Source organism: Cetorhinus maximus, chromosome 24 (genome assembly GCF_964194155.1).
Source record: "Cetorhinus maximus chromosome 24, sCetMax3.hap1.1, whole genome shotgun sequence".
NCBI lineage: Eukaryota > Metazoa > Chordata > Chondrichthyes > Lamniformes > Cetorhinidae > Cetorhinus > Cetorhinus maximus.
In genome coordinates this window covers 53,059,157-53,076,368 of record NC_135902.1, presented here as the reverse complement: position 1 = coordinate 53,076,368, position 17,212 = coordinate 53,059,157, and the positions used below count along the sequence as shown (strand labels likewise).

General features: G+C 46.9%; 1 protein-coding gene across 3 annotated transcripts in view; it reads left to right on the top strand.

The window, feature by feature from the left end:
- LOC144699585 (carbonic anhydrase-related protein 10) overlaps positions 1–17,212 on the top strand; it is a 265,727-nt gene that overhangs the window by 29,420 nt on the left and 219,095 nt on the right. For all 3 annotated transcript variants that reach the window (XM_078570623.1, XM_078570624.1, XM_078570622.1), the window contains exon 2: positions 15,947–16,021. In XM_078570623.1, the coding sequence (XP_078426749.1) occupies positions 15,947–16,021 (75 nt within the window). The remainder of the gene's footprint in view (positions 1–15,946; positions 16,022–17,212) is intronic.

Here is a 17,212-nt window from a genome sequence, read left to right as displayed (position 1 = left end):
AGTTTGGATGGGGAGGCCATCGGGAGAGGCCATTTACTTCTATCTGCCACAAACTGAGTTTCAAGCCTTCCTTTTTGTCCAGTATGAAACATGAAGACAAGCAGCCTGGCATGCGTTGGCTCATCCTTAAACAAAGAGATGTGTGAATTCCATGGATGGCTGTGAGTTACCCTCACCTATGTCCATATTTAATTATGTATTCACCAGAGACTTGACATTGTCGGTGGCCCGAATGTTAAAAGTCACATGATCTGCAGCGGCCATCTTGACAACTTGTTGTGTCCAATTTTTAGAAGTATTGTCTGGACATTCATAATATGACAGCGCTGGTATTGAGCATGACACAGGGCCTTGTTCACGCCAGCCTGTCCCAAGAGGAATACCAAGGACCCGACAAAAAAATGTGGCCAATTATTTTCCTGGGCCCAGAAAAAGCAGGAATAATTCAGAAAAATAGTCCAGGCCACCAGCCAGAGCCCAGCTCCTCCAGGTCACACTGTGGGAGTTGTGGTCTCCTCTCTAGTTGAATCTCTCGAGGGGCTAAGTGACCTATTCCTATTACCGTTTACCCTTATATCAGCAGGAAGAATGACTCTCCCTGTAAAAACTTACTGCAGTTCAGAGAATGGGAATAGTAGAGAGATAACAAAGAAAGAGAGCTTGATCAGTAAGTTTAATTGTTTCATTGTGAATGATTAGCTTTTTTGTGTTTAATACATTGGCAGCGTTTCTTTCACTCTGTGTCCTGAACTCACTGAAAGACCAAGAGGGTGAAAAGAGCCGAGAAATATATTCAGCTTTCTTGGTGCTCCCACCTCGATCTTTCCTAGCTTTTCATTGGCAGCTGAATATTGTTATCCTCCATCAGGTTTCCAATTTGCACCGATATTTTGGATAAACAGTTATTCAACTTTCTTCCTGAACCAGTGGATGGAGTGAGACAGTTTGCATATGTGACACTTTGTGAAGTGTGACACACATTCCCCATGCAGTCAGAGGTGTATAAAACACAAGAGCTTTATAACTGGACTCACTAATGCAAGCATTATAGAAAAGAGAGAGAAGAGACAGTACTACACCAGAGAAAAATAACAGATACAGAACACGGGAGAGAGCAGATATGAAAGAGGAGAGAGAGAGCAGATACGGAAGAGGGGAGAGAGCAGATACGGGAGAGGGGAAAGAGAGCAGATATGGGTGAGGGGAGAGAGCAGATACGAAAGAGGGGAGAGAGAGCAGATACGGAAGAGGGGAGAGAGCAGATACAAAAGAGGGGAGAGAGAGCAGATACGGAAGAGGGAAGAGAGCAGATACGAAAGAGGGGAGAGAGAGCAGATACGGAAGAGGGGAGAGAGCAGATACGAAAGAGGAGAGAGAGCAGATACGGGAGAGGGGAGAGAGAGCAGATACGGAAGAGGGGGAGAGAGCAGATACGGAAGAGGGGAGAAGCAGATACGAAAGAGGGGGAGAGAGAGCAGATATGGAAGAGGGGAGAGAGAGCAGATACAGAAGAGGGGAGAGAGAGAAGACAAGGAACATTGGGAAGATCCGGTAAACATACTACAAAAGAACAAGAGTGGATACAGTACAGTGCAACAGAAAATAAACATTTACAGCACAGGAGGTGGCCACTCGGCCCATCGTGTTTGTATCAGCTCTTTTGCTCGAGCACTCCCAAACTAATCCCACTCTCCCGCTCTCTCCTCTTCCCTGTATCAATCGCAAACTAATCCCATTGCCCCACTCCCTCCCTATCCTTTGCTTAAAGTTGTCCGGTTTTGCCTGAAAAGATTCCAGGGTGCCGGCCGTAAGCAGGGACTGTGCAAAGCATTCTATACTCCCATCATCCCTCTGTGTGAAAGGGATAGTAGTTACAACATCATGGGTGAGACCAGGACTAGCAGCCATCAAAATATGATAGTCACTAAATCCAATAGAGATTTTTTTCTTATTCTTTCACGGGTTGTGGGCTTCGCTGGCTGGGCCGGCATTTATTGCCCATCCCTAATTGCCCTTGAGAAGGTGGGGGTGAGCTGCTTTCTTGAACCACTGCAGCCCATGTGGTGTAGGTACACCCACAGTGCTGTTAGGGAGGGAGTTCCAGGATTTTGACCCAGCGACAGTGAAGGAACGGTGATATATTTCCAAGTCAGGATGGTGAGTGACTTGGAAGGGAACTTCCAGGTGGTGGTGTTCCCATCTATTGGCTGCCCTTGTCCTTCTAGGTGGTAGTGGTCATGGGTTTGGAAGGTGCTGTCTAAGGAGGCTTGGTGAGTTCCTGCAGTGCAACTTGTAGATGGTACACACTGCTGCTACTGTGCGTCGGTGGTGGAGGAAGTGAATGTGGATGGGGCATTATTCAACTGGCTGCTTTATTCTGGATGGTGTCAAGCTTCTTGAGTATTTTTAGAGCTGTACTCATCCAGGCAAGTGGGGAGTATTCCATCACACTCCTGACTTGTGCCTTGTAGATGGTGGACAGACTTTGGGGAAAAAAAAAACTCCCAGGAGAAACTTCTTTACCCAGAGAGCGCTGAGTGTTCTGAAATTCTGCCATGTTCTGGCTTGGAGTCCTTCTGTCTTGGACTCTAGGTGTGGGACTTGTTTCTTAGACAGACTGTGGTATCTGCTTAATGCTTCTTTATTTGTACTACTTCTAAACAGGTTACTGAGTAGTCAGTAGCTCTTAGGCATGATTGCAGCCTCTCTCATGAGAGTCTACCACATGACTGCAGAACATCATCATCTACGTCATACATTAGCATATCCCATCTCTTAACCCAATGTGGAACTCATGACTATAGGGTATGGTTGAGGTGAGCTCAGATACAAGGGGAAACTGGATAAACACATGAGGGAGAATCAGATAGAGGGTTATACTGTGCAGTGAGATGACGAGGGGTGGGAGGGGGCCTGATGTGGAGCATAAACACCAGCATAGACCAGTTAGCCTGAATGGCCTGTTCCTGTTTTGTACATTCACCTAGAGACAATGCGGGGAAGAAATGATTTAAAAGTGTAAAATATGACTCAGTGCGGACAGGACAGGGTGGGTAACGCGGGGAGACAGGCTTACATATGAAGCGAAGAATAACACCAATGGGCTGGTGTGTTCACCTTTCGGTTGGCACACAAGCTGGGTCACGGCATCAACAGTGTTTAACTGTCCAGCTTTAATACAACCCTATAAACAATAAACAATACAAACTGGCAGTGCCCATGTGAGAACCCAGTTCCCAGCCACAGAGACTGATAAATAATGGCTCAGTGAAGAGCCCACAATGCATTAAAACCATAAGACATAGGAGCAGAAATTAGGACATTCGGCCCATCGAGTCTGCTCCGATTAAATACATTGAAATATATGAAATACAATAGATACTTTGGATTGAATTACAAATGTCCTTATTGCTGATGGAGTCTTGTCACTTTAATGACACCTGAGAATAAAACCGAATTTTTGGGGGTTGTTTACAGGTTTAACTTCACCTGCAGGTATAGAATTATAGCATGATACAGTGCAGAAGGAGACCATCATGTCCATGCTGCCTCTCTGAAAGAATTAGACAATTAGTGCCACTCTCCAGCTCCTTCCCCATGCAGTTTGCAGATCGATTTTCCTTGTGGAATTTATTCACTCTCTTTTTGAAGCTGCAAATGAATCCGCTTCCCGATCACCACAACTTGTTCCAGTCACCTCTGGCTCCTTAGCAACCTGGGATTTATTTTATGTGATGTGCTTTTAGGAATTTTAAAATGCTGTGCCATCTTGTCCATCTGTTGCAAAGTGCTCTGATATTCCCAGAGGGAGGCGGGGGGTGGGGTTTGTGGTGTTGGGATTTATAGTTAACAGAGTTAATGCTTTGAAATTTTCCCTCTGGTTCAACCTGACCTCCAAAGCCACCACCCCCAACTCCCCGCCAATCCTACACCCTCTCCCTCCTCCCTCTATCCTCACTGACCCAGGACACGATCTGTGACTCGAGCTCATTCCAATCAGAAGCTTAAACCTGTGATTTGTTGATGACACAAAGATAAAGCAGCATTGTAAATTGTGTATATGGAAGCATTAATTACAAAGAGATATTAATAACTGCGTCGGTGAATTCACTCCACGTGATACTAAGAAATGGCTGAAGGCACTGGATACTGCTGTGGGCCCTGACAACATTCCAGTAATAGTCACACCAGAACTAGCCAAGCTGTTCCAGTTGAGCCTCAACTCTGGCTCTATCCCACAATGTGGAAAATTGTCCAGGTATGATGTGTCCATAAAGAGCAGAACAATCCAACCCAACCAATTAATCAATTAACCATCAGTCTACTCCCAATCATCAGAAAAGTGATGGAAGATGTCAGTCATAACAAGTAACATTCACGCCACACAAGTGCCAGACAATGACCATCTCTAACAAGAGAGAATCTAACCATCTCCCCTTGACGTTCAATGACATTATCATCACTGAATCCCCCACTATCAACATCCTCGGTGTTATCATTGACCAGAAACTGAACTGGACCAGCCATATAAATACTGCGGCTACAAGAGCAGATCAGAGGCTGGGAATCTTGCAGAGAGTAACTCACCTCCTGACTCCCCAAAGCCTGCCCACCATCTACAAAGCACAAGTCAGGAGTGTGATGGAATACTCCCCACTTGCCTGGATGAGTGCAGCTCCCACAACACTCAAGAAGCTTGACACCATCCAGGATAAAGCAGCCCCGCTTGATTGGCACCACATCCACAAACATTCACTCCCTCCACCACCGACGCACAGTAGCAGCAGTGTGCACCATCTACAAGATGCACTGTAGGAATTCACCATGGCTCCTTAGCACCTTCCAAACCCACGACCTCTACCATCTAGAAGGACAAGGGCAGCAGATACATGGGAACACCACCACCTGGAATTTCCCCTCCAAGTCACTCACCATCCTGACTTGGAAATATATCGGCCGTTCCTTCACTGTCACTGGGTCAAAATCCTGGAACTCTCTCCCTAACAGCACTGTGGGTGTATCTACATCTCATGGACTGCAGTGGTTCAAGAAGGCAGCTCACCACCACCTTCTCAAGGGCAATTAGGGATGGGCAACAAATTCTGGCCTAGCTAGTTTACATAGCATGGATGAATAAAAAAGGGCTCTGGCAAATGGATTTTAATTCAGTGTGGGAGCATCCATGCTGGCCCTAAACAAGATAAAATAGAGTCCTTTAAAAATAGTAAAAAGCTAGAAAGAGTGAAGGTTCAAAGAGACTTGGGGTTCAGGTAAACAGATCATTAAAAATGTCATGAACAGGAACAGAAAATAATGAAAAGGCTAATGGAATACTGGTCTTTATATCTGGAGACTAGAATACAAGGAGGTCAAAGTCATACTCCAGCAACATAAAGACCTGGTTAGACCACATCTGGAGTTACTGTGAGCAGTTCTGGGCACCACATCTTAGGAAGATTATACTGGCCTTGGAGGAAGTACAGTGTGGATTTACCAGAATGATACCTGCAGTTCAAGGGTTAAATTACAAGGACAGATTACACAAACTAGTGTCTCAGTTCCTCGACTTTAGAAGATTAAGGGGTGGTTTGGTTAAAGTTGTTTTGTTGGTTGGGGAGTCCAGAACTAAGGAGCTCGTCTGGAACTCTCTTCCGCAAATAGGGACTGATGCTTGCTCAACTGTTAACTTTAAATTGGAGATTGATAGATTTTTGTTATCCACAGTTATTAAGTGGTATGGGGCAAAGATGGCTACATGAAGCTCACTCACACTTGAGCCATGATTCCATTGAATGGTGGAACAGGCTCGACGGGCTGAATGGCCTCCTCTGTACGTATGAAGGTTGTCTTGGAGATGAAGAGGATATGGGGCCAGTAGCTTCCTAAGTAGGAGCAATAGGATTGCTAGCCCCATGTCCGAGCTAGTTGTATTTTGGATCGTGCAGGAGAGCTACTGTGGCTGGAAACTCTCAGGGATAATTTATGCTTAAATATTTGTGATAACAGGGGGATAATAATAAGAAGAACACAATATCTGTCCATTATCCAAAGACCTCCAGCTCCTCTTTGTCACATTACTGGGATACATGATTTAATTATGTAAAAACACAGGCTACACTCACCAACGCTCACATCTGCTGATGAAAACTGGCAATTTATAATCTCCTGAAATTAAATTAGTCGCTTCTTTGTCTTATGTCTTCCTCTGTCCTGTGCTGGCTGACCCAAAACTGTGGCAGTATTGATAAACAGCTTATAAACAAGACTAGACTGAGAGCCCCCGGGCATACCTGTGTGTTGTGGTTGCTGGGCTCAGTGAGTCAGTACACCTCCAGGTGTAGTAAAGAGGCAGGAAGATCCCAGGTTTTGACCAGTACTGAGTCTCCAATGGGACACAGCGTTCCCTGGGTCAGGAAGCAGGTAATTGCTCTGAGCTCCCCCCTGTACTTCCAGCAGTGGCTCAGTGGGTAGCACTCATCTCTCTCAGTCAGAAGGTTATTGAGTTTAAGTCCCAGCCCAGAGAGGTGAGCCCCATATTCCTGGTGCAGTACTGAGGGAGTGCTGCACCGCTGTTGCTCAGGTGTGAATTTAAGATGAGGCCCTCTCTGCCCTTGCATAAAGATCCCATGGCTCTATTTCAAAGAAGAGTAGGGGAGTTCTCCCCAGTAACCTAGCCAATCTTTGCCCCTCAGCCAAAATCATTAAGAAGACCAAGCCCTAATCCTTTATTTATCATTGCTTTGTGTGGGAGTTAGCTGTGCTCACACTCACTCTTTCTGATGTTACAATAGTGGCTACACTTCCAAACCACTTCCTTGGGAGATCCTGAGGGTGTGAAAAGTGCTGTGTAAATGCAAGTTTTCTCAATCCTTCTTACTTTTCTCTATTCTCGCCTTCGAACATCCCAGTCCATGGTAGGTCAGGTGGCTGGAGGCTGGGAGAGAGCTGAGAGGGGGGAATAAAATCAGAGAAACTTCCCCAGTGAGAAAGAAATGGTCTCTCCGTTTTGCGTGTGCTCCTCCTCATTCTTCACTGTCCCAGAACGAACACAACGCGGCAAGTATTTTATAAAATGACTCACTCAGAAACAGCCTGGAATGATAATGTGTCCTGAGGTGTATCAGTTTGCTTTATGGCAATCTGTCAGCATTCTTACCACATCACAGGAGCCCAGCAAGTTGTTCAGTTAATAATGTTTTCTGGAGAGAACAATAGAAGACCAGGTACACTGTGCATGTGTGGAATGGACAAGCCTTTCTTCAATGAACGGTTCATGGTGCCCAGAATCTTTTCGAACGTGATCGTTGCTGATCACAAATCACCACAAACATTCAACACTGTATAACGGGTAATTCATCTTAGCTAGAACAGCAGCCTAATTGATTTGAGTTCAGATTGTTCACAGGAACGTGAGAGAGTGACAGACTGGAATGGCAGCATTCGGGGGAGTGGTGGGTTTATATATAGAATAACAGATACCCGGGAGTGAGTTATAGACTGGAATCTAATCGAGGGGTTCAGGGGGTTTATATATAGAATAACAGATACCCAGGAGTGAGTTACAGACTGGAATCTAATCGAGGGGTTCGGGGGGTTTATATATCAAATAACAGATCCCCGGGAGTGAGTTACAGACTGGAATCTAATCGAGGGGTTCGGGATGGTTTATATATAGAATAACAGATACCCGGGAGTGAGTTACAGACTGGAATCTAATCGAGGGGTTCAGAGTGGTTTATATATAGAATAACAGATACCCGGGAGTGAGTTACAGACTGGAATCTAATCGAGGGGTTCGGGGGGGTTCTCTCCTTTGCCTCCACCTATCACTGGCCTTCTATCCAGCTTCACCTGCCCCACCCCCTTAAACAGTATATATTTCACCACATTTTTACTCCTCTTTAGTTCTGAAGAAGAGTCCTACAGACTTGAAACGTTAACTCTGTCTTTCTCTCCACAGATGCTGTCAGACCTGCTGAGTTTTTCCAGCAATTTTTGTTTTTGCTTCATGTGAGTAATGTTGCGGCAAGAGACGCCTCTTGTGCACAGAATCTAAGAAAGTTGATGATGATACTTTGGGGAATGTTTGAATAACAGAAAGAGCTGGAATACCTGTCATGCTCCTGAGCACAGAGGGACAGGAGTGAGAGACCATAAGAGCATAAGACATAGGAGCAGAAATTAGGCCATTCGGCCCATGGAGTCTGCTCCGCCATTCAATCATGGCTGATAACTTTCTCAACCCCATTCGCCCGCCTTCTCCCCATAACTTTTAATCCCCTTACCAATCAAGAACCTATCTATCTCAGTCTTAAATACACTCAATGACCTGGCCTCCACAGCCTTCTGTGGCAATGAATTCCATAGATTCACCACTCTCTGGCTAAAGAAGTTTCTCCTCATCTCTGTTCTAAAAGGTCTTCCCTTTATTCTGAGGCTGTGCCCTCGGGTCCTAGTTTCTCCTACTAATGGAAACATCCTCCCCACGTCCACTCTATCCAGGCCTTTCAATATTCTGTAAGTTTCAATCAGATCCCCCCTCATCCTTCTAAACTCCATCGAGTATAGACCCAGAGTCCTCAAACGTTCCTCATATGTTAAGCCTTTCATTCCTGGGGTCGTTCTCGTGAACCTCCTCTGGACCCTCTCCAGGGCCAGAACATCCTTCCTGAGATACGGGGCCCAAAATTGCTCACAATATTCTGAATGTGGTCTGACCAGAGCCTTATAAAGCCTCAGCAGCACATCCCTGCTTTTATATTCTAGTCGTCTCGAAATAAATGCTAACATTGCATTTGCCTTCCTAACCCTAGAGGCTGAGAAATACCAGTGAATTGGTAGATTGACAATGTCACAGAGTGATTCACAGATTGGCATACGGCCGGAAAGAAAAGATAGACTTGTATTTCTATATCACTTTTCACAACCTCAGGACATCCTCAAGCTCTTAAAGTATTGTCACTGATGTAATGTAGAAAATGGTGAAACCAATTTGTATGCAGCATGCTCCCACAAACTGCAATGTGATAATAAACAGCCAATGTACTTTTTAGTGACATTGCTTGCCCAAGATACTGGGGAAAACTCCCCGGCTCTTCTTCCAGAAAACGCTGTGGGATCTTTGACATCAAGCTGAGGTTGCAGAGCACACCTCAGTTTAACATCTCATTTGATTGCCTGCCCCTGCAGCAGTGCAGCACTCCCTCAGTACAGGCACTGATTGCCTGCCCCTGCAACAATGCAGCACTCCCTCAGTACAGGCACTGATTGCCTGCCCCTGCAACAGTGCAGCACTCCCTCAGTACAGGCACTGATTGCCTGCCCCTGCAACAATGCAGTACTCCCTCAGTACAGGCACTGATTGCCTGCCCCTGCAACAATGCAGCACTCCTGCAGTACAGGCACTGATTGCCTGCCCCTGCAGCAGTGCAGCACTCCCTCAGTACAGGCACTGATTGCCTGCCCCTGCAACAATGCATCACTCCCGCAGTACTGGCACTGATTGCCTGCCCCTGCAGCAGTGCAGCACTCCCTCAGTACAGGCACTGATTGCCTGCCCCTGCAACAATGCAGCACTCCTGCAGTACAGGCACTGATTGCCTGCCCCTGCAGCAGTGCAGCACTCCCTCAGTACAGGCACTGATTGCCTGCCCCTGCAACAATGCAGCACTCCCACAGTACTGGCACTGATTGCCTGCCCCTGCAACAATGCAGCACTCCTGCAGTATAGGCACTGATTGCCTGCCCCTGCAGCAGTGCAGCACTCCCTCAGTACAGGCACTGATTGCCTGCCCCTGCAACAATGCAGCACTCCTGCAGTACAGGCACTGATTGCCTGCCCCTGCAGCAGTGCAGCACTCCCTCAGTACAGGCACTGATTGCCTGCCCCTGCAACAATGCAGCACTCCTGCAGTACAGGCACTGAGTGCCTGCCCCTGCAGCAGTGCAGCACTCCCTCAGTACAGGCACTGATTGCCTGCCCCTGCAACAATGCAGCACTCCCGCAGTACTGGCACTGATTGCCTGCCCCTGCAGCAGTGCAGCACTCCCTCAGTACAGGCACTGATTGCCTGCCCCTGCAACAATGCAGCACTCCTGCAGTACAGGCACTGATTGCCTGCCCCTGCAGCAGTGCAGCACTCCCTCAGTACAGGCACTGATTGCCTGCCCCTGCAACAATGCAGCACTCCCGCAGTACTGGCACTGATTGCCTGCCCCTGCAACAATGCAGCACTCCCGCAGTATAGGCACTGATTGCCTGCCCCTGCAGCAGTGCAGCACTCCCTCAGTACAGGCACTGATTGCCTGCCCCTGCAACAATGAAGCACTCCTGCAGTACAGGCACTTATTGCCTGCCCCTGCAGCAGTGCAGCACTCCCTCAGTACAGGCACTGATTGCCTGCCCCTGCAACAATGCAGCACTCCTGCAGTACTGGCACTGATTGCCTGCAGCAATGCAGTACTCCCGCAGTACAGGCACTGATTGCCTGCCCCTGCAACAATGCAGCACTCCTGCAGTACAGGCACTTATTGCCTGCCCCTGCAGCAGTGCAGCACTCAGTACAGGCACTGATTGCCTACCCCTACAACAATGCAGCACTCCTGCAGTACAGGCACCGATTGCCTGCCCCTGCAACAATGCAGCACTCCCTCAGTACAGGCACTGATTGCCTGCCCCTGCAACAATGCAGCACTCCTGCAGTACAGGCACTGATTGCCTGCCCCTGCAGCAATGCAGGACTCCCGCAGTACAGACACTGATTGCTTGCCCCTGTAACAATGCAGTACTCCCGCAGTACAGGCACTGATTGCCTGCCCCTGCAACAATGCAGAACTCCTGCAGTACAGGCACTGATTGCCTGCCCCTGCAACAATGCAGCACTCCTGCAGTACAGACACTGATTGCTTGCCCCTGTAACAATGCAGTACTCCCGCAGTACAGGCACTGATTGCCTGCCCCTGCAACAATGCAGTACTCCCGCAGTACAGGCACTGATTGCCTGCTCCTGCAAAAATGCAGCACTCCTGCAGTACAGGCACTGATTGCCTGCCCCTGCAACAATGCAGCACTCCTGCAGTACTGGCACTGATTGCCTGCCCGTGCAACAGTGCAGCACTCCCGCAGTACAGGCACTGATTGCCTGCCGCTGCAACAATGCAGCACTCCCGCAGTACTGGCACTGATTGCCTGCCCCTGCAACAGTGCAGCACTCCTGCAGTACAGGCACTGATTGCCTGCCCCTGCAACAGTGCAGCACTCCCGCAGTACTGGCACTGATTGCCTGCCCCTACAACAACGCAGCACTCCCGCAGTACAGGCACTGATTGCCTGCCCCTGCAACAATGCAGCACTCCCTCAGTACAGGCACTGATTGCCTGCCCTTACAACAACGCAGCACTCCCGCAGTACTGGCACTGATTCCGTGTTCAAATTCCTGGAACTCGATCCCATGAACTCCTGATTCAGAAGTAAGACAGAAACCCCACGAGCCAGAGTCGAAACTGAAGCTAGATTAGAGCTGGTAACAGTGCTGTGAATGCACTGGACCACATTGTTGCTGCTGTGTGGACTGATGGGAGTTTATTGGTGCTGTAGTTATCTTAATAAACCTGACTGTAGCTCAGAGATTAGGTGCTTGCTCTGCCCCTTCATTTCTTTTAATGAGCTCCATGTCCCGTATTTTGGACATCTATTTCTTAGAGGTTAACATTTGCTGATTGCTCTTCAGATGTCCTGGTGCTGAGTTGAATAACAACATCATACGTTCATTAATGCAGACTCCATTGTTTGGAAATTATTTAAAACTTTTCTTACACTACTAAGAGAAATGACAGGTCCCCGTGTTCCATCATAGTTCGGGTCTCTGCACAGTCACCTAATTATCCAGACCAAATCCACCTTATTCCAGCACTTTTCCACTGTGATTCCACCAATCAACAGATATATCTTCCCCAATAAGTCTCTCAGGTTTCAGTCGCCTTGTCCTGAGGAAGATTTTTTAAATGACGTTTGTGGTGGTTTAATGGGTGTTTTTTTTTTGAAAGAGTCTTTTTGGCAGGTTTTCTCTTTCTTTTGTTTTCTCACAGTCACATGCTCCCCAACTTGAGGTCGGGAGTGAAGGGTCTTAGAAATGGGAGAAGCAGGAGGCCATTTGGCCCCTCAACAAGATCATTGGAATTGTATAAAACACTGGTGAGGCCACAACTGGAGTATTGTGTGCAGTTCTGGTCACCACATTACAGGAAGGACGTAATAGCTCTGGAGAGAGTGCAGAGGAGGTTTACAAGAATGTTGCCAGGTTTAGATAAGTGTAGCTACGAGGAGAGATTGGATAGGTTGGGGTTATTTTCCTTAGAACAAAGAAGGCTGAGAGGTGACTTGATTGAGGTGTACAAAATTATGAGGGGAATAGATAGAGTGGACAGGATAAAATTGTTTACCTTGGTGGAGAATTCTAGAACCAGGGGACATAGATTCAAGATAAGTGGTAGAAGGTGTAGGGGGTACATGAGGAAGAACTTTTTTATGCAGAGGGTAGTGGGTGTCTGGAATTCGCTGCCCAGGTTGGTGGTAGAGGCAGAAAGTCTAAACACTTTTTAAAAATATCTGGATCTGCACCTAAAATGCTGTAAACTGTGGGATTAGAAAGGGCACCTGGGTTTCCTTGGGCTGACATGGACAAGATGGGCTGAATGGCCTCCTTCTGTGCTGTACCTTTTCTATGGTTCTATGGTGGATCTTCTATCTCAACTTCCCTTCCTTATCCCCACACTCCCCGAGTGACCAAAAATTTATCAATCCCAGTTTTGAATATACTCAATGACTTGGCATCCAGAGCACTCCGGGGTAGAGAATTCCAAAAACTCACCACTGTCTGGGTGGGCAAATTTCTCCTCATCTCAGTCCTCAATGGCCGACTCTTAACCTGAGACTGTGCCACTGTGGCCTGGACTATCCAGCCAGGGGAAACAGCCTCTCCATGTCACCCATGTCAAACCCCCTCTGAATCTTACATTTCAATGAGCTTGCCTGACATTCCTCTAACATACCCAAGAGCAAAGACCCAACTCTACTCAACCTCTCCCCAAGGGACAGTTCCCCATCCCATAAATAAATCTAGAGAACCTTTGTTGTGCCCCTTTAAGGTGAGTCTATCCTTTCTTCGGTTTTTGAGAACAGTTGGAGTTATCTTGGATCAAAGACCAATGGAGGAAATGTCAGGCAATGCAGTAGGTCTGTCACTGGTCCTTCAGCTCTGGTACCTGGGTTCAAACCGAGCCCACACTGAGAAGATAGGAATCTCCATCTTGGAATGCGTATTGGGCCATTTTCAGCGCAGTGCCCAGTGGCTGGAGAGCCTAGAACTAGGGTCACAGTCTCAGGTTAAGGGGTTGGTTGTTTAGGACAGATCGGGAAACATTTCTTCACCCAGAATGTTGTGAATCTTTGGAATTCTCTATCCCAGAGGACTGTGGAGCCCTTGGTATGCAGCTCTCCCCAAATTGCTGCTGCTTCTGAATGGTGTGAGCTGTAGCACAATGAGTAGCTATCCTGCTTCTGATTCACAAGGTTGTATGTTCAAACCCCACTCCAGAGGCTGAAGTCTGTAAGCCAGGCTGAGACACTGTCAGAATGAGATATAAACCAGTTTACTCTGGTGGGTATGGCTGATGGGGAGGGGGCTCCTCTTTGGTGTCCTGGGCAATATTTGCCCCTCAACTAACATCACTGAAAGGATTCTCTGATTACCGCTGTTTGTGGGAGCTTCCTGTGTCTTGTACATAGTAACAGTAACCACACTTTAAAAGTCCTTCATCACTCTCATGCTGAGGTCATGAAAGCTGCTGTATACATTCAGGTTATTCTATATGAATTCAGTAACAGCCCAGACTTGGATAACCAGCCTGATCGTGCCACGGTGTAAATTTGCTCTTTGCGCTCGATGGACTGGGAAAGGACGGAGTGATCTTATGAAATGAGGGGCAGTCTGTCCCTCTGGGGGGCGCTCAGTAGGCTGAGATGTTCAAGCAGCAACACTGACCACCTCCTGGGCCACTCTGGTCATGGGGTGGGCTGGGGGAAGGGAGGGGAGGGGAGGGGAAGGGAGGGGGCGATTGGGGGAGGGGACTGCACCTTGTGCGGAGGCAGGGACGGGGGAGGGTGCCAGACCGATGGTTACTTGCACAACCCCTCGATCCAGGTTAAAATTGAGCCTGATAGTGTCTTTAGCAGCCAGTGAGAAGGTTATTGTACAGAATGGTGTGTCCATAGTGTCCAGTCCCACAGAGAGCCACATGACAGGCTGTGCCTTGGAATCTGTGGATTGGGATTCTGAAAGAATTGCTGTAGAACTAAAAATAACCAACAGGCAAATCTCAGTGCCAAGTTTGGATGTGTGGAACAATTTGTTCCCAGCAACAGCACAGAGACAAGTATTGTGCCTCATACTAGCCTGCTTAACTCTCAGGGCATTTGATTTACAAATTAGTTGGGCCCTATTTTTGGGATTGAGAAAGGCCCATGACAGCAGACGGATGAATATAAAAATGAAAGGTCCAGATTTATAGAATACAGGAGGCCATTGGGCCCAGGATGGCTTAATTCATCCCAATTCACTTGTCTTTTCCCAATTGCCCTGGGATGTTTCCCCCTTCATGTATTTATCTTTGTGTAGTTGTTGATGTGATTCAATAATTCCCTGATAAGTCTACTGTTCATTGTCACAATGTTGTGTGCCTGTATGCTACACACTGCAACGTATATTACACTAATATGCTTGACAATAAAATACTGTACACTGTGATACTTTGCTGTGTGCTGTAAGGTACTGTACTCTTTAATGGGTTGTGTGCTGCAATGTATTCTATTGTGTGCCATAACATCCTGGACATTAGTATATGCTGCATATTGGAAATTGCTGAACACCAAAGATCTTAAACCTCATCAGCTTCGCACTGCGATGTCCTGTACACCACATTCAACTTCACACTTAACCTGCTCTACACCACATTCAACTTCACACTTAACCTGCTCTACACCACATTCAACTTCACACTTAACCTGCTCTACACCACATTCAACTTGACACTTAACCTGCTCTACACCACATTCAACTTCAAACTTAACCTGCTCTACACCACACTCAACTTCACACTTAACCTGCTCTACACCACATTCAACTTCACACTTAACCTGCTCTACACCACACTCAACTTCACACTTAACCTGCTCTACACCACATTCAACTTCACACTTAACCTGCTCTACACCACATTCAACTTCACACTTAACCTGCTCTACACCAGATTCAACTTCACACTTAACCTGCTCTACACCACATTCAACTTCACACTTAACCTGCTCTACACCACATTCAACTTCACACTTAACCTGCTCTACACCACATTCAACTTCACACTTAACCTGCTCTACACCTGCTCAACTTCACACTTAACCTGCTCTACACCACACTCAACTACACACTTAACCTGCTCTACACCACATTCAACTTCACACTTAAGCTGCTCTACACCTGCTCAACTTCACACTTAACCTGCTCTACACTGTAAACTGCTGTACTCTCCACATACTGTGCACTACCGGGTGACACACTGTCATCTGAAGTGCCATATACTGCAAAGTGTGTGCCATAACTTGCTGTATATCACATTTTCTCAACTGTGCTGTGTGCTGTCCATGGTACTAAGATTTAAAAACAAACATTAACCTGGTTTGAAATACTCAGAAGGTCAGACAGCGACTGTGGAGATGAAACAAGTTAACATTTCAGATGTTCCTTACTCAGAGAGAGCCCTGTTTCTCTTTCCCAAACACTGCTTGATCTGCTGAGTATTTCCAGCATTTTCTGTTTTTAATTTCAGACTTCTAGCATCTGCAGTATTTTGGTTTTGGACTAATCTGGTTTGATTTTGTTTAACCTTTTAGCTCAGCACAACTCTCACAAAGTCAACGAAGGATGGTGGGCGTACAAGGAGGTGGTGCAGGGAAGCTTTGTCCCAGGTAAGTGTTGTTTACAACAATGTTCTTCATCCTTAAATACAACCACCGAGCCCAGTGATGTTGCCAATTTAGGTGCTACGTAGAATGAGCTTCCAATTAGTCTGATCCACGACAAGACAACTCCTTCTATTAACCTGTGCAGTGCCAGGTGAGGCAACATTGAACACATCTCCCAAGATCACTACACCATTGCAGATGAGGAAGGACATTCAGCCCATCTTCGTCCCTGCATCCAGACACAATCCTACAAGCACCCCCTCCCCCATTACAGCATCTAATTATAAGATGGAGATAGCCAGTTAAAATCAATCAGTCTGTGCTGGTGTTTACCCTAATCTGGAACCCTGTCAGAAAATACCTTTTTCCCATTTCCTTCATTGAACGTTACAGTGGCCATTTGGCCCATTATACCTGTGCCAGCCCTTTGAAAGAGCTATCCGATTAGTAGTACTCCCTTCGTCTTTCCCCACAGCCTGCAATCTTTTCCTCATTAAGTATTTATCTAATTCCCTTTTGAAAGTTATTATTGATGAAAAGAGAGACATGTTTCCGAAACTTTTTGTCTCGCACTCACCAGGACAATTACAAGAATACCAAATTTCAAACAATCACAACAATTTATACTACAGGAGAAAAAGATGCTTATTGGTTGGCAAGTCAACTGGTAAGTAACATTCATCCCATGCAAGTGTCAGGAAATGACCATCTCCAACAAGAGAGAATCCAACCATCGCTCCTTGACATTCAATGGCATTACTATCGCTGAATCCCCCACTATCAACATCCTGGGGGTTACCATTGACCAGAAACTGAACTGGACCAGTCATATAAATACTGTGGCTTCAAGAGCAGGTCAGAAGCTGGGAATTCTGCAATGAGTAACTCACCTCCTGACTCCCCAAAGCCTGTCCACCATCTACAAGGCACAAGTCAGGAGTGTGATGGAATACTCCCCACTTGCCTGGATGAGTGCAGCTCCAACAACACTCAAGAAGCTTGACACCATCCAGGACAAAGCAGTCAGCTTGATTGGCACCCCATCCACAAGCATTCACTCCCTCCACCACCGACGCACAGTAGCAGCAGTGTGTGTACCATCTACAAGATGCATTGCAGGAATTCACCAAGGCTCCTTCGACAGCACCTTCCAAACCCACGACCGCTACCATCTAGAAGGACAAGGGCAGCAGG